The following is a 25,812-nucleotide window of genomic DNA, read 5'->3' as shown; positions in this document are numbered from 1 at the left end:
ACACACCCGCATGCACACACACACACCCACACACACAACTCTTAACCCATCCTCACACACACACACCCACACGCACATACACACCCACACCCACCCACACCCACACACACATACACCCACCCACATGCACAAATACCCACACGCGCGCACACACACACACCCACACAAACACACACACACACCCACACACATACCCACCCACACGCACATACACACCCACACACACATACACACACCCACACGCACACACAACTCTTAACCCTTCCTCTCACACCCACACGCGCACATACACATCTCTTAACCCATCCTCACCCACCCACACACACACCCACACGCACATACACACCCACACCCACATGCGCACACACACACCCACACACAAACACAACTCTTAACCCATCCTCACACACACACCCACTCACACACCCACCCACACCCACACACGCACACACCCACACGCACATACACACCCACACCCACATGCGCGCACGCACACACACACACACACACCCACATGCACATACACACCCACACCCACATGCATACACACGCACACGCACACACAACTCTTAACCCATCCTCTCACACACACCCACACACAACTCTTAACCCATCCTCACACACACACATCCACCCACACACACACACCCACACGCGCGCACACACACACGCACATACACACCCACACCCACATGCACACACCCACACGCGCACACACACATCTCTTAACCCATCCTCACACACCCACATGCACACACCCCCACCCACACACACACACACACACCCACACATACACAACTCTTAACCCATCCTCACACACACACCCCCACCCACACCCACACACACACACCCACACATACACAACTCTTAACCCATCCTCACACACACACCCCCACCCACACCCACACACACACACCCACACGCACATACACACCCACACCCACATGCGCACACACACACCCACACCCACACACAACTCTTAACCCATCCTCTCACACACCCACACGCGCGTACACACACATCTCTTAACCCATCCTCACACACCCGCATGCACACACAAACACCCACACACACACAACTCTTAAGCCATTCTCACCCCCACACACCCACCCGCACACACACACACACACACACAAATACACATCACTCTTAACCCATTGAAGGAAATCAACTATTTTCTGATAGGTAAAAGGCTATTTTAATGTAAATATTAAAGCCCAGTCTTTAATACCCATTTTAAAATAAGGATTTCAGTATTCATAATCTTAGGTCATGACAGAACACATAACTTAAACAAGCGGTTCAAAGCCTGACACATCCACAACCTAATTGGAGATAAAAACAACATTTTTACTGACAAAATGAACGGACTATTGTTCTAATGAACAGATTTCAAAGTTTGTTTCATATTAAGAAATGAGCTGTACCAGTAATCAAGATCAAGGTCGAAATAAGCACCATAGCAATATGAAGACACCATTGTTCAGAATATGGATAAAGTAAAGTCAGCAGAAAACCAGTAAAAACCAGTCTTGATTACAGCACAAAATCACATTCCACAGCATACACAAATATTCAAATATGAAACATTGAAAACTTATGTTGCACATTGAGGATTGACAGTTAACCATCAAATCAAATGTATTTGAAACTCAATTAGGACGACATAGAGGTGTAGATAGATGGCTTCAGACTGATAACATTCTCCTTAAACATGAGGGTCCACACAGCCATTTTCTATCCAGGATCACTCTATACTTTGATCTAACTACTTGCTATTCTTATTTTCATATTTTCAATTTTCTACTCTAACTCTTGAAGTTTGCGCAAGCTGTTTTGCAGTAAGCAAGAAACCATTTCTGTATTATTTTGAAAGTTAAATTGTTTTATAAATTACTTCTCTTTAAGTCCTTTGCTAGCAGGGCTTTATTGAGAATAGATTTAAGTTTCTCTCAATTGTAATCAAGTAGAGGCAATAAAAGATTCTTATTTGCATCCGAGAAGATTAACTCAAATTTCCACTGAGTTTTAGTGCTGTAAGACTTCACTTGAACAGCATGGTAGATCTCTATACCCATGTTCGCACCCACACCCACACAAACAACTCTTAACCCATCCTCACACACACCCACACACACAACTCTACACCCATCCTCACACCCACACACACAACTGTTAACCCATCCTCACACACACACCCACACACACAACTCTACACCCATCCTCACACACACCCACACACACAACTCTACACCCATCCTCACACACACCCACACACAACGCTACACCCATCCTCACACACCCCCACACACACAACTCTACACCCATCCTCACACCCACACACAACTCTGCACCCATCCTCACACACACCCACACAACTGTTAACCCATCCTCACACACACACACACAACTCTACACCCATCCTCACCCACACACACACACAACTCTACACCCATCCTCACACACACACACAACTCTACACCCATCCTCACACACACACAACTCTACACCTATCCTCACACACACACACACAACTCTACACCCATCCTCACACACACACACACACAACTCTACACCCATCCTCACACACACACACAACTCTACACCCATCCTCACACACACACACACAACTCTACACCCATCCTCACACACACCCACACACAATTCTACACCCATCCTCACACCCACACACACACAACTGTTAACCCATCCTCACACACACATACACACAACTCTACACCCATCCTCACACACAACCCTTCACCCATCCTCACACACACACACACACACACAACTCTACACCCATCCTCACCCACACCCACACACAACTCTTAACCCATCCTCTCACACACCCACACACACAACTTTTTACCCATCCTCACACCCACACACACAACTGTTAACCCATCCTCACACACACACACACAAAACCCTTAACCTCACTCACACCCAGACACACAACTCTACACCCATCCTCTCACACACACACACACACAACTCTACACCCATCCTCACACACACACACAACTCTACACCCATCCTCACACACACACACACACAACTCTACACCCATCCTCACACACACCCACACACAATTCTACACCCATCCTCACACCCACACACACAACTGTTAACCCATCCTCACACACACACACACAACTCTACACCCATCCTCACACACACCCACACACAATTCTACACCCATCCTCACACCCACACACACCACTGTTAACCCATCCTCACACACACACACAAACAACTCTACACCCATCCTCACACACAAACCCACACACAGAACCCTTCACCCATCCTCACACACACACACACACAACTCTACACCCATCCTCACCCACACCCACACACAACTCTTAACCCATCCTCTCACACACCCACACACACAACTCTTTACCCATCCTCACACCCACACACACAACTGTTAACCCATCCTCACACACACACACGCACACACACACAACCCTTAACCCATCCTCACACACACACAAAACTCCTAACCTATCCTGAAATCCTAGACAAATTGGGACATTTTTTGATCAGAGATCATCCCTGTGCTGATGACACTGTGTTATTTGCCCAGACAGAAGATTATCTGCAATGACTGATGGAGTGTCTGACCCATGTTCATGGTAGTACAGTGGTTAGCACAGCTGCCTCACAGCACCGGTGACCCGGGTTCAAATCCGACCTTGGGCCTCTGTCTGTGCAGAGTTTGCACAACATCCCCATATCTGCGTGGGTTTCCTCCGGGTGCTCTGGTGTCCTCCCACAGTCCAAAGGTGTGCAGGTTGGGTGGATTGACCATGCTAAATTGCCCCCAAGTGTGCATAGATGTAAAGGTTAGGTTACAGGGATAGGGTGGGTTAGCGGGCCTAAGTAGGGTGTGATACGACCATCAATTCACTCGAAGACACGTGGAGAAGTAAACCATGGTTTTAATCAGCTTAGAACTGAGGCTGCCTGTGACCGGTACAACACTGAAGGCGGCCCCGCAGGTCGGCAGCTCTTATACTTCCTGTAAAGGGGGGGAACCATGGGTAGAGCCTGTACATGCCCCAACATATCCCCTGTGGGTGAAGCCACACAATGGCCCATAGGTAGACCCCACAGGGTTAATAACATAACACAGTGCACTGGTGAATTATCAGTAATTATACATTCACCACAGGGTGCTTCTTCAGCGGGTCAGTGCAGACTCAATTGGCAAAATTGCCTCCTTTGTCCTCCGTGTTTAGAAAGCTGTAGATATGGGACAAAATGTTGTGACTCTGCCTGCAATCAGACCTGACAACACACTACCAAAACCATCAGCTCGATGGGCCGAATGGCCTCCTTCTGCACTGTGGGAATTCTATGATTCTACTTCCGTCAGCTTGGAGATATGGTGATAGACCACAATGTATGTTGTGTAACGCTCAGCACCGGCATCAGTCAGTCACCAACTTCAAACAGGCAGGGAAAAGACCGCAAACTGACCACCACAGGACCATGGCTATCTCTAAGGCCTGCACGCTCACCACATTGCTGTGTGCTCTTGAAGCCTGGACAATTAACACTGAGCAAGAACAAGGGTTAACGTATCTGGTGTCAATGGAGCCTCCTTGACATTACATGAGGCTGTGCTTTCCAGGGCAAACATGCCGAGCATGCGAGCTTGGATCTCCAGCTCGGTTATGTGCACAGGAGGGAAGGTAGCCAGAGAGACCAGCAGAGTGGCCATAGCTCCGACTGAAGAATGGTGTTGAACGATCGCCGTCAACATCCATCATGGCAAGTGGAAAACACAAGCTGATGATTGATAGGAATGGTGACACCCGCTGTGGGCAGGAATTTATCGCCACGACAACATGCGGCTTCTGTAGCTCCACAGCTCCGTAAATAATGTGTCAGCAGAGATGACCCCACATGACTGTGGTGTGTGTGTCAGTGCCGTAGGCAACACAAATGGTGGTAAACATTTGAAACTCTCTTCCTCAAATGGAATTTGATGCCAGACTAATTGGTTGAAGATTTTTATCAAGCAAACATATTAAGGGGTACAGGGCCCAGAAAGTAGGGTTTGGAAGGTGCGAGGCTCCAGACACTTGAAGCAGAGGGTCGGGTGCATCGACATGGACATAGAACTTACAGTGCTGAAGAAGCCCATTTGGCCCATTGAGCCTGCACCGGCCCTTGGAAAGAGCACCCTACCTAAGCCCACACCTCCACCTTATCCCCGTAACCCAGTAACCCCACCTAAACCTTTTTGGACACAAAGGGCAATTTAGCGTGGTCAATCCACCTAACCTGCACATCTTTGGCCTATCCTCATTGGGACAAGAGTGAAAGCCCCTACAACCAGAACCCAGAGGGCAGGCCCCAGAAAACAGTGAGGAAGAAGGCCCCAGGTCCCAATGTGTTGCTAGGGGTCCAGTTTCCTGTTCTTGTGAACCCAAGTGATGAGACCATGTTCCTTTCAGAAAAGGTCACAGATAGAGGTCTGGACCGATGACCCTCCATTCTCCCTGAAGCAGGACGAACAAAGGGAAACTCTGCTCCCCATAGCCCCCTGATACACGATCAATTACACAAAGATGAGAGTTGGATGCAATCGAGGCTTTATTACACTAAGATGTGTGGCCTCCTACAGCAGCTGGCGAAATGGCTGCTGTACGAGGAGCACACATATTTATACTCCGCCTACTGGGCGGAGCCAGCAGGCAGGAAAGTACCCCCGTACCTGTAGTACAGGGCCTTACCACAAAGCGCCTAACATATACGTCAGTGGTGACTACCACACTCACCCTCTGTTAAAATTGAGTCCAGCGGGGGTGGTGGAGAAAGGAGAGTTATACAGAAGGATGATGTTTTTTTTTTAAGAGTCCCGATCAAGTTACAGGTTCAGTCGGTCCAGAGCTTTGATCTGCCGGTGGGGGTGCCGCAGTGATGGTGGCGATTCCGGTGTTGGTCTGGTCTTCGGTGACTCCAGGAGCATGTCAAAATCCTCTTCATCCTCGGGCGTGGGCAGGGGGAGGACGGATTGTCCTGAGGCGGCGATTGTGGCTGGGTGCACCGGGGGAGGGGAGGGTGGCGCCGGGCCGGAGGGGTGTGTATGTGTGGAACCAGCTGGTGCCAGGTCCCTGAGGGAGACAGTATCTTGGTGGCCGTCGGGGTACGCTACGTAGGCGTACTGTGGGTTGGCGTGGAGTAGCTGTACCCTCTCAACCAACGGGTCCGCCTTGTGGAGTCGTACGTGCTTACGGAGGAGTACAGGTCCTGGAGCTGCGAGCCAAGTCGGGAGCGACACCCCGGAGGTGGACTTCCTGGGGAAGGCAAAGAGACGTTCATGGAGTGTGTCATTAGTCGCCGTGCATAGGAGCGACCGATTGGAGTGCAGTGCGTCGGGGAGGACCTCCTGCTAGCGGGAGGCCGGGAGATTTCTGGGCCGTAGGGCCGGCTCCCTCTCCACCTGCCCGTATTCCCGGGGGTTATTGCTGGTCGTCCTGCTCGAGGCGATACCCTTGTTGAGCAGGAACTGACGCAGCTCATCGCTCATGAATGAGGATCCGCTGTCGCTGTGGACATAGGCAGGGAAGCTGAACAGAGCGAAGATGGTGTTGAGGGCTTTGATGATGGTGGCAGACGTCATGTCGCGGCATGGGATGGCGAAGGGGGATCTGGAATATTCATCGACCACACTGAGGAAGTACGTGTTACAGTCGGTGGAGGGGAGGGGCCCTTTGATGTCCACGCTGAGGCATTAAAAGGGGCGGGAGGCCTTCACCAGGCGCGCACGATCTGGCCGGTAGAAGTGCGGTTTACACTCCGCGCAGACCGGGCAGTCTCTGGTGTTTGCCCTGACTTCCTCGATGGAGTAGGGCAGATTGCGGGCCTTGATGAAGTGGTACAAATGTGTGACTCCCGGGTGACAAAGGTTGTCATGCAGAGTCCGGAGTCGGTCCACCTGTGCGCTGGCACATGTACCTCGGGATAGGGCATCGGGGGGCTCGATGGAGAGCTCGATCCTCCACTTCAAGATTTTAGCGTTCTTGATCTTGCCCCGCTGATAAACATGAAGGCTACCGACCGTTGGTCAGTGAGGAGAGTGAATCTCCTGCCGGCCAGGTAATGCCTCCAATGCCGCACAGCTTCAACGATGGCTTGTGCCTCTTTTTGGACGGAGGAATGCCGAATTTCGGTGGCATGAAGGGTTTGTGAAAAGAATGCCACGGGCCTGCCTGCCTGGTTGAGGGTGGCGGCTAGAGCGACGTCTGATGCGTCGCTCTCGACTTGAAATGGTAACATCTTGTCGACTGCGTGCATCGCGGCCTTGGTGATGTCAGCCTTAATACGGTTGAAGGCCTGGTGAGCCTCAGCCGTTCGGGGAAAAAAGAGTGGATTGAATGAGTGGGTGGGCCTTGTCCGCATAATTTGGGACCCACTGGGCGTAATAAGAAAAGAACCCCGGGCAACGTTTGAGGGCCTTGGGGCAGTGGGGGAGGGGGAGTTCCATGAGGGGACGCATGCGGTCGGGATCGGGCCCCAGAACTCCGTTCTGGATCACATAGCCGAGGATGGCTAAGCGGTTCGTGCTGAACACGCACTTCTCCTTGTTATAAGTTAGGTTGAGGAGAGTGGCGGTGTGGAGAAATTTGGCAAGGTTGGCATCATGGTCCTGCTGATCGTGGCCGCAGATTGTGACATTGTCAAGGTACGGGAAAGTGGCCCGCAGCTCGCACCGGTCAACCATTCGGTCCATTTCCCATTGGAAAACCGAGACCCCGTTGGTGACGCCAAAGGGAACCCTAAGAAAGTGGTAAAGGCGGCCATCTGCCTCGAAGGCAGTGTATGGTCGGTCCGCCTTATGGATGTGGAGCTGGTGGTAGGCAGATTTTAAGTCGACAGTTGAGAAGACCGGGACTGATTGACCATATTAGATATGCGTGGGAGGGGGTACGCGTCGAGCTGCGTGTACCTATTGATAGTCTGGCTGTAGTCCACGACCATTCTGTGTTTCTCCCGTTTTCACAACTACCACTTGGGCTCTCCAGGGCCTGTTGCTGGCCTCGATGATGTCTTGCCGAAGCAGTCGCTGGACTTCGGACCTGATGAAGGTCCTGTCCTGGGCGCTGTACCGTCTGCTCCTGGTGGCGACGGGTTTGCAATCTGGGGTTAAGTTTGCAAATAGGGAAGGTGGGTCGACTGTTAGGGTTGTGAGGCCGTACACAGTAAGGGTTGGTAGGGGCCCACAGAATTTCAATGTTAGGCTCTGGTGGTTGCACTGGAAGTCCAGGCCGAGTAGCAAGGCAGCGGAAAGGTTGGGGAGGACGTAGAGGCGGAAGCCGCTGAACTCCACACTCTGGACAGTGAGAGTGGCTATGCAGTACCCCCGGATCGCCATGGAGTGGGACCCGGAGGCCAGGGAGATTCAGTGGTTGGCGGGCTGTACCACGAGGGAGCAGCGCCTTACGGTATCGGGATGGATGAAGCTCTCGGTGCTCCCGGAGTCCAGCAGGCTGGAGATCTCATCCCATCAATTTTCATGTTGGTAGAGGCCGTTGCTAGGTTGTATGGGCGGGACTGGTCAATCGTGACTGAGGCAAGACGTGGTTGGTAGTCAATGGTGGCAGACGATGGGGTGCCCGGGGGCATGGGTCCTGGTACTATGGCGGTGCCCACGGGCCGCATGTGGTGGGGGACGAACAAGATGGCGGCGCCCACGGGCCGCACGTGGTCCGGGGAGAGGAAGATGGCAGTGCCCACTGGCCGTACGTGGGGGGGGGTCGGAACAATAGCGGTGACTGCGCGAGCCTGGCACACCGCAGCGAAGTGTCCCTTCTTGCTGCAGGCCATCCAAAGTACGCTCCGGGCTGGGCAGCGTTGTCGGGGGTGTTTTGGCTGGCCACAGAAGTAACATTTGGGGCCCCTAGGGTTTGTTGGATGCCGTGCGGCACAGGCGTGGGGTTGGCTGAGTGGGGTCCCCGATGGGGCGGCCGTCTGCGGAGTCCACTATGCGTAGGAGGGGTGGGCCGCGTGGCCGTGGGTGTAGGCCTGGATGTTGCACGAAGCGACCGTCAGCGAGAGCGCTAGCTTTTGGTTGCCGCGCGGTCGAGCGTGGCCCCTTCTGTGAGGCGCTGGCGGATGTAATCCGACCCTATCCCCGTAACAAAAGCATCTCTCATGAGCAAGTTCAAGTGTTCCGTGGCCGTGACGGCCTGACAGTCACAGACTCTGACTAGGGGAATTAGAGCACGCCAGAAATCTTCCACTGACTCACCAGGAAGTTGACTACGAGTGGAGAGGATGTGTCTGGCGTAGAGTGTGTTAGTCCGCTGAGCGTAGTTTTCCTTCAGTAGCGCCATGGCGTCTTCGTAGATCAGCGCGTCCTGGATAGGTGGAAAGACGTTGGAGCTCAGCCGCGTGTAGAGGATCTGAATCTTCTGAGTTTCCGGAATTGGGTCTGGTGCAGACCTGATGCAAGCTTCGAAACAGGCTAGCCAATGTTCAAAGTCCTTTTTGGCGTTGCCTGATTGCGGATCCAGCTGCAGGCGATCCGCTTGATGCGGATGTGCATCTTCTGAAAACTTTAGTGTAATAAATTGATGCACGAACAATTACACAAAGACGAGAGTTGGATGCAATCGAGGCTTTATTACACTAAGATGTGTGGCCTCCCACAGCAGCTGGCGAAATGGCTGCTGTACGAGGAGCACACATATTTATACTCCGCCTACTGGGCGGAGCCAGCAGGCAGGGAACTACCCCCGTACCTGTAGTACAGGGCCTTACCACAAAGCACCTAATATATACATCAGTGGTGACTACAACCCCCCCGTCTTGCCCCACCACACAGCTACTACAGGCTGGGCTGCAATTTGACACCTCCTGTCTAAGCAGCTGAGAAATGGAAGATAAAGATGGTGAGCATTTTCATTATCGATTCTCACCAGCACAGCAGTCAGATAGAAACCTCTCAAGGGGACACATCCCACTTGGTTGGCACCCTTTAACCTATCAACCCTCAGTTATATCATTGGGGTTTGATTACTACCCTCCCAGCCCCTAGCCTATCCTCATTGTTCAGTGATACCGTTACTCACTCCCTCCCCCTCCCTTTCTGCCTCCGCACCTTTTTCTCCCTCCCCTTCATTTTCCCTCGCTCCCTTCCCTACCCCCTCTCCCTTCCTCCCCCCTCTATCTCTCTCACTCCCCCTCTCCCTCCACCTCTCCCTCTCTCTCTCACTCCCTCTCTCATTCTCTCTCTCCCTCCCCTCTCTTTCCCTCCCTCAGCTCTCTCCCTTCCTCCACTCTCTCCCTTCCCCCTCTCTCTCCCACTCGCCCCTCTCTCTCTCACTCCCCCTCCCTTTCAATCCCTCCCCCCTTTCCCTCTCTCCCTGTCCTCTGTCTCACTCCCTCTCTCCCACCCTCTGATGTGTTGGGTAGGCTGGGTCGAGGTGAACTGCTCTTGATGCAGTGTAGTGGGAGACAGACCACAAACACTTGATAAACTGCAACACGATTTTGTTCAATATCCAAACTATTATACATGTCCAACTGTGGGTCGACACTATGCTGACTTGACTGGAGACCTGACAGCCTGACCAGACTAACTTAGCTACCACATGGTGTAGGCACTGGCTGGCTCACGAGCTCTGACTGTCTCAGAGGCTGGGTCCCGAGAGAGCGGGAAAACTGGTGCCCTCTGGCTTTATAGTGGTTGTGTCCTGTCTGGTAATTGGCTGCTCTGTTCTGTGTGCTTACTGGTCATCCTGTGTGTCAATCACTGCCTGTCTGCACTTCATTATATACATAGATGTATATTATGAATCTCCCCCCCCTTTTTTTTTCTTTCTCTACATTGTGTGTGTTGAGATAATAAATATTAAGGTGCATGTGGATGTGTATATGTGCGTGACTATATACAGAATGTGCTAAAATGACCTTATGTACACAGGAAGGTGTCGCTAGTGCAGATATAGGGCAGATGAAATGGTAACAACGATATTTACAGAGGTCAAAACGATAAGGTAACACAGTTGTGCAAAAGTTCAGTCTATAAGTTTAGTCTCTGCGGCAGGCGATGAATTCTGGTTGACCGCCTCAAGGGTGGATCAGGGGCCGCCTGCACTTGGATAGGCAGGACTGCCGCCAATGCGGTGGTCGCAGAGGTCGGCGGGATTGCTGGTAGATCGGTGGCCTCGTGGTAGGGCACGTCTGGAGGAAGCATTGTGTGAGGCGGTACATCATGGTTGGGTGGCGGGCATGGAACTCTGCGCAGCGCCCTTCTGTTGCATCGTAGGAAGGAGCCATCAGCCATGCGGCCGAGGAACGATCTCGTGGGCCACTTGCTTGACCACCACAGCTGTGGCGGACTAGCTGCCGTCAGGCAACTGCACACAAACACGATCAGTTGGGACCAGCTCGGGGAGATCCGTGGCATGAGTGTCGTATGCTGATTTCTGTTGGACCTGAGACTGCTGCATCTTTTGTATGACCGTGAGGTGGTCAAGGTCTGGAACATGGATGGCTGGAACCGTGGTTCGCAGAGTGCGATTCATGAGCATCTGCGCTGGAGACAATCCAGTGGACAGCGGGGATGCTCTGTATGCCAGCAGCGCCAGGTTGAAATCGGAGCCTGAGTCTGCAGCCTTGCATAGTAATCCCTTGACGATATGGACCCCTGTTTCGGCCTTTTCATTATCTGCAGGTAGTGGGGGCTGGAGGTTACGTGACGAAAGTTGTATAGGCGGGCAAAATCAGACCATTCTTGGCTGTAAAATCAGTTGTCACTCATCACCGTGAGCGGTAGGTATCCCATGCCTGGCAAACGTTTCTTTGCATGCTTTAATCACCGCCTTCGACGTGAGGTCGGACAGTTTCGCCACTTCAGGGTAATTGGAGGAGTAGTCGACCAGGAGGACATAGTCACGCCCCTTGGCGTGGAAAAGGTCGACACCGACTTTGGACCATGGGGAGGTCACTATCTCATGTTGCTGCAGAGTTTCTTTGGGTTGAGCGGGCTGAAATTTCTGCCGTGGGGCAGTTGAGGGCCGTGTTGGCAACGTCCTGGCTGATGCCCGGCCAATAGACTGCCTCTCGAGCTCTGCGTCGACATTTCTCGATCCCCAGGTAACCCTCATGGAGTTGGCCGAGCACCATAGCTCGCATGCTCTGCGGAATCACAATCCTATCGAGCTTCATGAGGATGCCGTCCACCACCGTCAGGCCGTCCTTGACGTTGTAAAACTGGGTACACTGTCCCTTCTGCCAGCCATTCGTGAGGTGCTGCATCACACGCTGAAGCAGAGGATCCTTGGCCATTTCTTCACGAATTTGGATGACCCTCTCATCAGTGGCCGGAAGGTTGGAGGCACACAATTGCACCTGCGCATCGATTTGGCAGATAAAGTCAGTTTGTTCACACGGTGTGGTGATAGACCTGGAAAGGGCATCTGCAACAATGAGTTCTTTGCCTGGCGTGTAGACAAGTTCAAAGTCATAGCGGCGTAACTTGAGCAGGATTCGTTGTAACCGAGGCGTCATGTCATTCAAATCCTTCTGGATTATGTGGACTAATGACCTGTGGTCCGTCTCGACCGTGAATTTTGGGAGGCCATACACATAGTCGTGAAATTTGTCGATTCCCGTTAGGAAGCTCAGGCATTCCTTCTCAATCTGAGCGTACCGTTGCTCAGTGGGCGTCATGGCTCTGGAGGCATATGCAACTGGGGCCCATGAGGAGGAGTCATCCCGTTGGAGGAGCACCGCCCCAATACCATCCTGGCACACACCAGTGGATATTTTGGTCTCTTTGGTCGGGTCGAAGAATGCCAGAACCGGGGCTGTGGTGAGTTTTGCCCTCAGCTCACGCCATTCGTTCTCATGAGCGGGCAGCCACTGGAATTCCGTCGACTTTCTGACGAGGTGGCGGAGGGTTGTGGTGTGTGCCGCCATGTTGGGAATGAACTTCCCGAGGAAGTTGACCATCCCTAGAAAGCGGAGGACCGCCTTCTTGTCCTCTGGGGTCTTTATGGCATTGATCGCCGCGACCTTGTCAGCATCGGGCCGCACGCTTTGCTGCGAGATGTGGTCACTAAGGAATTTGATTTCTGATTGACCGAACGAGCACTTGGCTCTTTTGGGTCGGAAGCCATGCTCATGGATTCTGTGGAATACCTGCTTGAGGCGATCGATGTGTTCTTGAGGAGTTGTGGACCAGATTATGACATTGTCAACATACACGCGCACCCCCTCGATACCCTCCACCATCTGTTCCATGATGCGGTGAAATACCTCTGAGGCAGAGATGATGCCAAAAGGAATCCGGTTGTAGCAGTAGCGACCGAACGGGGTATTGAATGTGCACACCTTGCAACTGGATGCATCCAGCTGTATTTGCCAGAACCCGCTAGGAGGCGTCCAGCTTCGTAAAGCGTTTGGCATAAGCCATCTCGCTGGTCAACGCTTCTCGTTTTGGTATCGGGTAATGTTCCCTCATGATGTTGCGGTATAAATCCTTGGGGATGATGCAAATTCGAAGCTCCCCTGACGGCTTCTTGACGCAGACCATGGAGCTGACCCAGTCTGTGGGTTCTGTGACCTTTGATATGATGCCCTGGTCCTGGAGATCCTGTAACTGCTGCTTGAGGCGGTCCTTGAGGGGTGCCGGCTCCCGACGTGGTGCGTGGATCACAGGGGTGCCGTTCGGTTTGAGCAGGCTTTTGTAATGGTATGGGAGTGTGCCCATTCCGTCGAACACGCTGTGGTACTGCGTGATGATGTCATAAATTTCAGCCTGGAAGTTCTCATCAGGTGAGGCCGTCGCCTGTGAGGATGACATGGTGTGGACTCGCTGAACCAAGCTCAAGGAGTTTGCAGGCCCGAGCACCGAGCAGGGATGCTCTGTCAGGTCCCACAATCTCAAATCGCAGTGTCGCTTTTAGTGACTTATTGGAAACTCCGAGTTGGCATGAGCCACTGGCAGCTAAGGCATTGTCATTGTAGTCAAGGAGCTGGCAGGCCAGTGGAAGAATGCTTGGTCTGACGCGGATGGTGTCGAGATCGGATTTGGAGATGAGGTTCGCTGATGCGCCGGTGTCCAATTTGAACCGGATGCGAGCCTTGTTGACTGTGAGGACAGCACACTACTTGTCGTCGGGATCCACGCTGAGGATCGGGAGGTGCTTTACTGTCTTGGAGAGAGGCAGCGCAGGCTTCGTAATGATGCCCACCCGGTATGGAGATTTGAGGCACGCAGCATCAGGATCTGTTGGGTTGTCGGGGTCGGAGTCTGGCATGGCCTGCTGTATTGAACGGATGCTTCTGCGCCGCGGCTGGGATCGCTGGATGCTGGGTAGTGGAGCAGATCTGCAAAGGGCTGCGTAGCGGCCAAGCTTGCCACACTGTAGACACCGTCGTGATTTTGCCGGACATTGCCACTTTAAATGGGCGGAGCCACCATTCGGACACGTCATGACGCCAACATCAGCGCGTTCCGTGCGCCATCGCACATGCGCAGTGCGGTCGAACGACGTACGCACTTGCGCAGTCTGGTTGTCGATCTAGCCGTCCCCTCGGTCGTGTCACGCATGCGCAGGGGCCCGGGAAAAGCATGCGGAATGGCCGCTCTCGTCGATACTTAGGCCCTGCAATTGTGCGATGGCCTGCACCCATTCCGCCTCGTTTGAGGTTAGCTTTGCCGTTTCTGCCGCCCTGATGTGGGAGTACCGATTGTTAGCATGTTCGTGGAGAACGCACGTTTCGATGGAGAGGGTGAGGGTGAGCTGCTTGACTTTCAGGAGCTGCTGGCGAAGGGAATCGGAGTGGACTCCGAAAACGATCTGATCCCGGATCATGGAATCAGTGGTCGAGTCATAGTTACATGACTGCGTGAGGATGCGGAGATGGGTCAGAAAGGGTTGAAAAGATTCATCCTTACTGCTGGAAAACCTACCGTTCAAAGCTCTCATTCACCTCAATGTCGCAGTGGTTGTCGAACTTCAGGAGGACTGTTTTAAATTTCGTCTTGTCTTCGCCTTCAGTGAATGTAAGGGAGTTGTAGATGTGGATGGCGTGGTCCCGGGCTGTGGAGAGGAATATTGCGATTTCCCTGGCGTCCGATGCGGCCTCAAGATCGGTGGCTTCGAGGTAGAGTTGGAACTTTTGTTTGAAGATCTTCCAATTTGCACCGAGGTTGCCGGCGATGCGGAGCTGCGGAGGAGGGCAGACGTTTTCCATGTCAACGGATGGCTGTTTGCTGGTCAGCGCTGTTTCACTCAAGGTAGGTCCATCAAATTTTCAGCATCACTCAGCTGGTACCACGATGTGTTGGGTAGACTGGATCGATGCAGCCTACCCAATGCAGCCTACTTGATGCAGTGTAGCGAGAGACAGACCTTCAACACTTGATAAAATGCAACACGATTTTATTCAACATTTAAACTATTATACATGTTCAACTGTGGGTCGACACTATGCTGACTGGACTGGAGACCTAACACTAGCCTAACCAGACTTACAAGCTACCACATGGTGTTTGCACTGGCCAGCTCACGAGCTCTGACTGTCTCAGAGGCTGGGTCCCGAGAGAACGGGAAAACTGGTGCCCTCTGGCTTTATAGTGGTCGTGTCCTGTCTGGTGATTGGCTGCACTGTGTTGTGTGCTTACTGGTCATCCTGTGTGTCAATCACTGCCTGTCTGCACTCCATTATATACACAGATGTATATTATGACAACCCCCTCTCTCTCCCTTCCCCTCTATCTCCCTCCCCCTCTATGTTTCTCACTCACCCTCTCTTACCCTCCCCCTCTCGTACCCGCCCCCCTCTCTCCCTCTCTGCCCCCTCTTTTCCTCTCCTCTTTCCACTTCCCTCCCATTCTTTCGCCCTTCCTACCTCTCTCTCTCTCTACTCCCCCTCTCTCCTTGACCTCACTCTCTCTCTCCCAGCCCCTCTCCCTCCCCCCTCACTTCCCCTCTCCCTCCCCTCCCCCTCTCTCTTCTTGTGGTAAACCACTGTATCATATCATATAATTTACAGTGCAGAAGGAGGCCATTTGGCCCATCGAGTCTGCACCGGCTCTTGGAAAGAGTACCCTACCCAAGGTCAACACCTCCGCCCTATGCCCATAACCCAGTAACCCCACCCAACACGAAGGGCAATTTTGGACACGAAGGGCAATTTATCATGGCCAATCCACCTAACCTGCACATCTTTGGACTGTGGGAGGAAACCGGAGCACCCGGAGGAAACCCACGCACACACGGGGAGGATGTGCAGACTCTGCACAGACAGTGACCCAAGCCAGAATCGAACCTGGGACCCTGGACCTGTGAAGCAATTGTGCTATCCACAATGCTACCATGTATTGGATTGTATTACATGCCTGGGCTTGTCCCTGCTGTCTCCGAACCACTCTAGTATATAATATGTGTATTGTGGTAAACTGCCACTGTATTATATGTAATGTGGTAAACCACTGCCTGCTGGCTCCGCCTCCCCTCGGGCTCGGTATAAAGGTGGCTAGTCTCTGTCGCTGCCTCAGTTCGGGATCCGAGGCCAGGAGACTTTCTGTTTAGTTTATTAAAGCCTCAGTTACGTTCACCACTCGTCGTGTGTTCATTGATGGCATATCATTTCTCCCTCCCTCCCCTCTCTATCTCTCTCAGTCCTCCTCTCTTATCCTCCCCCTCTCTCTCCTCCCCTCCCTCCCCTCTCTCTCCCTCCCCTCTATCACAGGACAGCACGGTAGCACAGTGGTTAGCATTGTTGCTTCACAGCTCCAGGATCCCAGGCTCGATTCCCGGCTTGGGTCACTGTCTGTGCGGAGTCTGCACGTACTCCCCGTGTCTGTGTGGGTTTCCTCTGGGTGCTCCGGTTTCCTCCCACAAGTCCCGAAAGACGTGCTGTTAGGTCATTTGGACATTCTGAATTCTCCCTCTGTGTACCCGAACAGGCGCTGGAATGTGGTGACTAGGGACTTTTCACAATAACTTCATTGTAGTGTTAATGTAAGCCTACTTGTGAGAATAAAGATTATTATTATTACCTCTCTCTCTCTCACTCCCATCTCTCTTCCCCCTCTCTTCCTCCCCCTCTCTCTCGCTCTCCCATCTCTCCTTCACCTTTCCCTCCCCTTTCTCGCCCTTCCCCCTCTCTCTTCCACACTTTGTCCTGCCCCCCTCTCTCACTCTCTCTCCCACCCCCCTCTCTCTCCCTCCCCCTCTCCCTCCCCCTCTCTCCCTCCCTCCCCCTCTCTCTCTCTCTCTCTCACTCCCCCTCTCTTACCCTCCTCCTCTCTTCCCCTCCTCTCTCTCTCTATCTCTCTCTCTCCCTCACCTCGCTCTCTCCTTCCCCCTCACTTACAATCCCTTCTCTGTTCCTCCCTCTCTCTCTCCCTCACTCCCCCTCTCTCTCCCTCCCCTCTCTCTCACACCACTTCTCTCTCTCACACATTCTCCCCCTCGCCTCTCTCTCCCTCGCCTCCCTCTCCCTCACTCCTCTCTCTCCCTCACTCCTCTCTTTCCCTCTTGCTCGGAACTACTGGCGACTATTTCCTATTTTCCCACAGGGAAGTAAAGATGAATGAAGGGCCTAAGATTGATGTTTGGGAAATCCTACAGAAGGCCCCAGCCTCCCAGTACGAGAAGATCGCGTTCCAGTACGGGATCACCGACCTGAGGGGAATGCTCAAACGGCTCAAACGCATGAAAAAGGAGGAAAAGAAAGACACCGGTAGGAGAGGGGTGTGAGGGAGGTGGGAATGAGGAGGAGGGTGTACAAGGGAGGGGAAATGAGGGGGAGGAAGAATTAGGGGGAAGGACTGAGGGAGGGGGGGAGGGGGAAAGAGGCAGAGGGTGTGATGGAGGGAGAATGAGGGTGAAGGGGTGTGAGGGAGGGGGGAATGAGGGAGAGGCTCTCAGAGGAGGGAACAAGGGAGAAGGGGTGTGAGGGAGAGGGGGTGTAAGACGTTGGCAAAGAGGGTGAGGTGGTGAAAGGGCGGGAAGAATGAGAATGAGGGAGGGCGGGGGGGAGTGAGGGAGAGAGGATGAGTAGCAGGATTCGGGGTAAGGGTGTGAGGGAGGGGGTGTGAGGGAGAGGGAGTGAGGAAGGGGGTGTGAACGAGGTGGGAATAAGGGAGTGAGAGTGTGGCAGAGAGAGAAGTGTGAGGGAGCAGGGGTATGAGGAAGAGACAATGAAGGGGAGGATTGAGGGAGATGGTGTGAGGGAGGTGGGAATGAAGGTGAGGGGTGTAAGGAAGATGGGGATGAGGGCGAGTGGGTGTAAGGGTGTTGGGAATAAGTGGGCGTGAGGGATGGGCATGTGGGAGGGGCGTATGGAAAGGGAGTGAGGAAGAGAGGATGAGAGGAAAGATTCAGGGAAAGTGTGTGAGGGAGGTGGGAATGAGGGAGAGGGGTTTGAGGGAGGTGGTGTGAGGGAGGTGGGAATGAGGGAGAGTAGTGTGAGGAAGGGAATGTGAAGTAGGTGGGATAAGGGGAAGGGGTAGGGAATGGAGAGCGTGGGAAAGAGGGAGTGGGGAGGATGGGATGAGAGGAGTGGATGGGGAGAAGGCATTTTTAAGGTACACACACAAGTGCACTTTCTCTCCCTCTCTCCCATTCCCCCTCTCTCCCTTCCCCCCTCCCTTTCCCCCCCTTCCCCCTCTCCCTTCCCCTTTTTCCTTTTGCCTCTCTCTCTCCCTTTCCCCCCCTCTCTTTCCCCTCTCTCTCCCTTCCCCCCCTCTCTCCCTTCCCCGCTCTCCCTTCCCCTCTCTCTCCCCTACCCCTGTCTCCCTTTCCCTCCTCTCTCACCTCCCCCTCTTCTCCCTTCTCCCTCTTCTCCCTCCCCCTTTCCTTCCCCTCTCCCACACTCTCCACCTTCTTCCCACCCTCTCCCCCTCTCTCCCCTTCCATTCACTCTCTCTTTCCTCTCCTTTCCCCTCTCTACACCTCTTCTCCCTTGCCTCTCCCATTCTTCCCTCCCCTCCTCCTATTTCTCTCTCTCCCTCCCTATCTCCTTTCCCTCCCAATCCACTCTCCCTACCTCATTCTCTCACTCCTTTCTCTCGACCTCACTCTCCATCTCTCTCTCTCTCCAGCCTTTCTGAGAAAGCTCGATACTGCCTATCAGGTGGACAAAGGACAGAAGATGAAGCTGGTGGTCGAAGTGGCCAATCCGGATGCAGAGGTGAAGTGGATGAAGAATGGCCAGGAGATTCAGGTCAGCGGCAGGTGAGACAGAACCACTCGGCAAACGGGGGGCACCGTGGGGGTGGGGGGCCTCGGCATGGGAGGGGGGGGGGGTTGGGGGAGGTGGGCTGAGGAGCAACAGGATTGAACGGGAGGGAGGGGGAGGAAAAGTGACAGGGAGTGGGGGGCACTGACTGGCAGTACAGGGTGGCAACGCACAGTGATAGAGAAGCAAGGGTAGAGAGGTATAGGAAATGGTTAACATTGATGGTGATTGAGTGGGATGGGGAAAGGGTTAATGTTGATGGTGATTGAGGAAGATGGGGAGAGGTACAGGAAAGGGTTAACATTGATGGTGATTGAGGGGGATGGGGAAAGGGCTAATGTTAATGGTGATTGAGGAAGATGGGGAGAGGTACAGGAAAGGGTTATCATTGATGGTGATTGAGGGCGATGGGGAAAGGGTTAATGTTGATGGTGATTGAGGAAGATGGGGAGAGGTACAGGAAATGGTTAACATTGATGGCGATTGAGGGCGATGGGGAAAGGGTTAATGTTGATGGTGATTGAGGAAGATGGGGAGAGGTACAGGAAAGGGTTAACATTGATGGTGATTGAGGAGGATGGGGAAAGGGTTAATGTTGATGGAGATTGAGGAGGATGGGGAGAGGTACAGGAAAGGGTTATCATTGATGGTGATTGAGGAGGATGGGGAAAGGGTTAATGTTGATGGTGATTGAGGGGGATGGGGAGAGGTACAGGAAAGAGTTAACATTGATGGTGATTGAGGGGGATGGGGAAAGGGTTAATGTTGATGGTGATTGAGGAGGGTGGGAGGGGTACAGGAAAAGGTTGAGGTTGATGGTGATTGAGGGGGTTGGGGAAAGGGTTAATGTTGATGGCGATTGGGGGGGATGGGGGGAGTTATAGGAAAGGGTTAACATTGATGGTGATTGAGGGGGGTGGGGGAGGCATAGGAAAGGGTTAACATTGATGGTGATTGAGGGAGATGGGGAAAGGGTTAACATTGATGGTGATTGAGGAGGATGGGGAAAGGGTTAATGTTGATGGTGATTGTGGGGGATGTGGAGAGGTACAGGAAGGGTTAACATTGATGGTGATTTAGGGGGATGGGGAAAGGGTTAATGTTGATGGTGATTGAGTGGGATGGGGGGCAGTACAGGAAAGGGTTAATATTGATGGTGATTGAGGGGAATGGGGAGAGGTACAGGAAAGGGTTAACGTAGATGGTTGTAGAGGGTGATTGGGGGGTGGTATAGGACAGGGTAAACATTGATGGTGATTGTGGGGGATGGGGAGAGGTACAGGAAAGGGTTAACATTGATGGTAATTGAGGGGGATGGGGAAAGGGTTAATGTTAATGGTGATTGAGGGCGATGGGGAAAGGGTTAATGTTGATGGTGATTGAGGAAGGTGGGGAGAGGTACAGGAAAGGGTTAAGGTTGATGGTGATTGAGGAGGATGGGGAGAGATATAGGAAAAGGTGAATATTGATGGTGATTGTGGGGGATGGGCAGAGGTACAGGAAAGGGTTAACATTGATGGTGATTGAGGGGGATGGGGAAAGGGTTAATGTTGTTGGTGATTGAGGGGGATGGGGAGAGGTGCAGCAAAGGGTTAACATTGATGGTGATTGAGGAGGATGGGGAAAGGATTAATGTTAATGGTGATTGGGGGTGATGGGGAAAGGGTTAATGTTGATGGTGATTGAGGAAGGTGGGGAGAGGTACAGGAAGGGGTTAAGGTTGATGGTGATTGAGGAGGATGGGGAGAGGTACAGGAAAGTGTTAACATTGATGGTGATTGAGGAGGGTGGGGAAAGGATTAATGTTGATGGTGATTGAGGAGGGTGGGGAGAGGTATAGGAAAGGGTTAAGGTTGATGGTGATTGAGGAGGATGGGGAGAGGTACAGGAAAGGGTTAAGATTGATGGTGATTGAGGGGGATGGGGAGAGGTACAGGAAAGGGTTAACATTGATGGTGATTGAGGGGGATGGGGAGAGGTACAGGAAAGAGTTAAGGTTGATGGTGATTGAGGGGGTTGGGGAGAGGTATAGGAAAGGGTTAAGGTTGATGGTGATTGAGGAGGGTGGGGAGAGGTACAGGAAAGGGTTAAGATTGATGGTGATTGAGGAGGGTGGGGAGAGGTACAGGAAAGGGTTAACATTGATGGTGATTGAGGGGGATGGGGAGAGGTACAGGAAAGAGTTAAGGTTGATGGTGATTGAGGGGGTTGGGGAGAGGTACAGGAAAGAGTTAAGGTTGATGGTGATTGAGGGGGATGGGGAGAGGTACAGGAAAGGGTTAAGATTGATGGTGATTGAGGAGGGTGGGGAGAGGTACAGGAAAGGGTTAAGATTGATGGTGATTGAGGGGGATGGGGAGAGGTACAGGAAAGGGTTAAGATTGATGGTGATTGAGGGGGGTGGGGAGGGGTACAGGAAAGGGTTAAGATTGATGGTGATTGAGGAGGGTGGGGAGAGGTACAGGAAAGGGTTAAGGTTGATAGTGATTGAGGAGGGTGGGGAGAGGTACAGGAAAGGGTTAAGATTGATGGTGATTGAGGGGGATGGGGAGAGGTACAGGAAAGAGTTAAGGTTGATGGTGATTGAGGAGGGTGGGGAGAGGTACAGGAAAGGGTTAAGATTGATGGTGATTGAGGAGGGTGGGGAGAGGTACAGGAAAGGGTTAAGGTTGATGGTGATTGAGGGGGATGGGGAGAGGTACAGGAAAGGGTTAACATTGATGGTGATGGAGGAGGGTGGGGAGAGGTACAGGAAAGGGTTAACATTGATGGTGATGGAGGAGGGTGGGGAGAGGTACAGGAAAGGGTTAAGATTGATGGTGATTGAGGAGGATGGGGAGAGGTACAGGAAAGGGTTAAGGTTGATGGTGATTGTGGGGGATGGGGAGAGGTACAGGAAAGGGTTAACATTGATGGTGATTGTGGGGGATGGGGAGAGGTACAGGAAAGGGTTAAGATTGATGGTGATTGAGGAGGGTGGGGAGAGGTACAGGAAAGGGTTAAGGTTGATGGAGATTGAGGGGGTTGGGGAGAGGTACAGGAAAGAGTTAAGGTTGATGGTGATTGAGGAGGGTGGGGAGAGGTACAGGAAAGGGTTAAGATTGATGGTGATTGAGGGGGATGGGGAGAGGTACAGGAAAGAGTTAAGGTTGATGGTGATTGAGGAGGGTGGGGAGAGGTACAGGAAAGGGTTAAGATTGATGGTGATTGAGGAGGGTGGGGAGAGGTACAGGAAAGGGTTAAGGTTGATGGTGATTGAGGGGGATGGGGAGAGGTACAGGAAAGGGTTAACATTGATGGTGATGGAGGAGGGTGGGGAGAGGTACAGGAAAGGGTTAACATTGATGGTGATGGAGGAGGGTGGGGAGAGGTACAGGAAAGGGTTAAGATTGATGGTGATTGAGGAGGATGGGGAGAGGTACAGGAAAGGGTTAAGGTTGATGGTGATTGTGGGGGATGGGGAGAGGTACAGGAAAGGGTTAAGGTTGTTGGTGATTGAGGGGGTTGGGGAGAGGTATAGGAAAGAGTTAAGGTTGATGGTGATTGAGGAGGGTGGGGAGAGGTACAGGAAAGGGTTAAGATTGATGGTGATTGAGGAGGGTGGGGAGAGGTACAGGAAAGGGTTAAGGTTGATGGTGATTGAGGGGGATGGGGAGAGGTATAGGAAAGGGTTAAGATTGATGGTGATTGAGGAGGGTGGGGAGAGGTACAGGAAAGAGTTAAGGTTGATGGTGATTGAGGAGGGTGTGGAGAGGTACAGGAAAGGGTTAAGATTGATCATGATTGAGGAGGGTGGGGAGAGGTACAGGAAAGGGTTAAGGTTGATGGTGATTGAGGGGGATGGGGAGAGGTACAGGAAAGGGTTAACATTGATGGTGATGGAGGAGGGTGGGGAGAGGTACAGGAAAGGGTTAACATTGATGGTGATGGAGGAGGGTGGGGAGAGGTACAGGAAAGGGTTAAGATTGATGGTGATTGAGGAGGATGGGGAGAGGTACAGGAAAGGGTTAAGGTTGATGGTGATTGTGGGGGATGGGGAGAGGTACAGGAAAGGGTTAACATTGATGGTGATTGTGGGGGTTGGGGAGAGGTACAGGAAAGGGTTAACATTGATGGTGATGGAGGAGGGTGGGGAGAGGTACAGGAAAGGGTTAAGATTGATGGTGATTGTGGGGGATGGGGAGAGGTACAGGAAAGGGTTAACATTGATGGTGATTGTGGGGGTTGGGGAGAGGTACAGGAAAGGGTTAAGGTTGATGGTGATTGAGGGGGTTGGGGAGAGGTATTGAGCAGATACTCTAGCTGCATGCAGGGTAGATGTGTAAATACTAACATAAGGAAGGAACACAGCTGGATTCTGAAACTAAGTGTTGACGCCAGTGCAGGATTCGTGGACTTTCACGGCAGCTTAACCGACCGATTCAGCGACTGTTAAGGGGCTAGCACCGGCGCCACGTGGAATACAATCAATTCCAATGAGAACGGCGCGCGATTCATGATTGACACTCAGGAGGCTGACAAGCTGCAGCCACATATCCACACTTTACTCCCCACACACACTCATCCCAGCCAACAAGATGGCACTGGTTGCGTTGCAGCGTGCCCATACAGCTGATGGGTTAGGGGCCAGAGGGCACCTGGGGCGGGGGGGGGGGGGGGGGGGAGACAGCTATATGACCTGTGGCCCAAGTTCACAGTGGATTGTCAGTGGCGTGTGCAGCTGCATGGGCGCCTTGCCAGCTGCGGCAGTGGTGTTCCATGCCCGTCCACCCCGCCCCCACAGCCCACCTCCTGGTCATTCCGCCCGGTCCTGGCAGAAGCCCCCTGGCCAGCGGCACAACTGTCAGCAAACTATGGCAATGTTGGACATTTTCCGTACCCCCTCTCCCTCCGCATCGCCTGTTCCATAATTTTTAGAAGTGAACCCCGCCGTCGGGAACTCGGCCAATTGGAGGCGGAGAATCGCGGAGACCCTGGAGAATACTGCTAATGATATGCCAACGGCATTTACTGTACGTCCGTCTGCAAAGCTGTCGCGGTGATGGAGAATTGTGATTTGCCGTCAAATCGACACCCGCCCTGATTTCAGCATTGGAACCGATTTTCCGTCCAATCGCATTTCCCGATTCCGGCATTGGCCAACACAGAATCCTGTCCTTGGTTTTTCCGAATCTCAGTCTCAAACAGTAGAGTTTAGGAGAATGACTAGGCCCAAAGATTCCTGGGCTGGATTCTCCCAAAATGGGGCTCTGTCCCCACGCTGGCGTAAAAACGCTGGTGTTGCACTCCCCAGTTTCCTGCAAAAAACAAATAGCGATTCACTTACCGTCAGGGTGCTAGCAGGGACCCAGAGTAATTCACGCAGCTTTTGCTGTGGATACGGGCCCTCGCACTTTCGGTTCCGAGTCCGTGGCCTCCAGCAGCCGCGCTGAGCGCCATGGTGGACCGCGGACGAACACGGACAAGGTAGGACCCCCCCCCCAATCAGCCGTGCGCCAAACTCGATTTCGGCATGGTGCTGCGGAGAATCCAGACACTTGTCTATCACGGAATTACATAGAACATAGTGCAGAAGGAGGCCATTCGGCCCATCAAGTCTGCACCGACCCACTTAAGCCCTATCCCCGTAACCCAATAACGCCTCCTAACCTTTTTGGTCACTAAGGGCAATTTATCATGGCCAATCCACCTAACCTGCACATATTTGGGCTGTGGGAAGAAACCGGAGCACCCGGAGGAAACCCACGCAGACACTGGGAGAACGTGCAGACTCCGCACGGACAGTGACCCAGCAGGGAATCGAACCTGGGACCCTGGCTCTGTGAAGCCACAGTCCTAACCACTGTGCTACCGTGCTGCCCTAATAGGGCAGGATTCTCCGTTAGCCAATGCCGAAATTGCTTTTTTCCGTTACCTCGAAAACGGCGCCAATGTATTTCAATCCGCACATACTGTTACAGTAGGCACCGTTTGCATTTCATTGGCGGGCCCGACCCGGTATTGTCCGGGGCCTCCGCGATTCCCCCCCTCCGATGGGCCGAGTTCCCAGCGGCGCGGTTCACCAGTGCTTTTAAAAATCAGGAAACCGGCGTGGCGGCTGCTGAGGGAGAGAGAGGGGGTATGGAAGGTGTCCAACATCCCCATAGTGTGCTGACAGTTGTGCTGCTGACCCTTGGGGGGCTTCTGCCAGGGCTGGGAGGAGTAGTGGGGAATGGCCAGTAGTTGGTTGTAGGGTCGGGGTGGACGGTTACAGAGCACCATTTTCCGCAGCCAGCAAGGCAGCTATGCAGCAACGCACACCGCTAACAGCCCAATTTGAACCTGGTGCTATGGGTCACATGGGTGTCTCCACAGCCGACCCATCAGCTGTATGGGCACGCTCCAGCACAACCAGTGCCATGTTTTTGGCTGGGATCAGTGTGTGTAGGGTGTGTAAAGTGTATATGCGGCTGCAGCTTGTCAGCCTCCTGAGTGTCGATCATGGACCCAGCGTATCCTGCACCATTTTTCAGTGGAATCGAGTGTGTTCCATGCAGTACCGGTGCTAGCCCATCAACGGTAGCGGAATCGGTCCAGGTGCGGCGC

At 52.9% G+C, this 25,812-nt stretch overlaps 1 protein-coding gene across 1 annotated transcript in view; it reads left to right on the top strand.

Annotated features, from left to right (window-relative positions):
• LOC140430933 (myosin-binding protein C, cardiac-type-like) overlaps positions 1–25,812 on the top strand; it is a 249,902-nt gene that overhangs the window by 80,512 nt on the left and 143,578 nt on the right. Inside the window, exons 11-12 of the mRNA XM_072518761.1 lie at positions 17,564–17,727; positions 19,091–19,223. Of these exons, the coding sequence (XP_072374862.1) occupies positions 17,564–17,727; positions 19,091–19,223 (297 nt within the window). The remainder of the gene's footprint in view (positions 1–17,563; positions 17,728–19,090; positions 19,224–25,812) is intronic.

Source organism: Scyliorhinus torazame, chromosome 10 (genome assembly GCF_047496885.1).
Source record: "Scyliorhinus torazame isolate Kashiwa2021f chromosome 10, sScyTor2.1, whole genome shotgun sequence".
Lineage (NCBI taxonomy): Eukaryota > Metazoa > Chordata > Chondrichthyes > Carcharhiniformes > Scyliorhinidae > Scyliorhinus > Scyliorhinus torazame.
The sequence above is the reverse complement of the archived record's forward strand: the minus strand, read 5'-3'. Positions and strand labels throughout refer to the sequence as shown.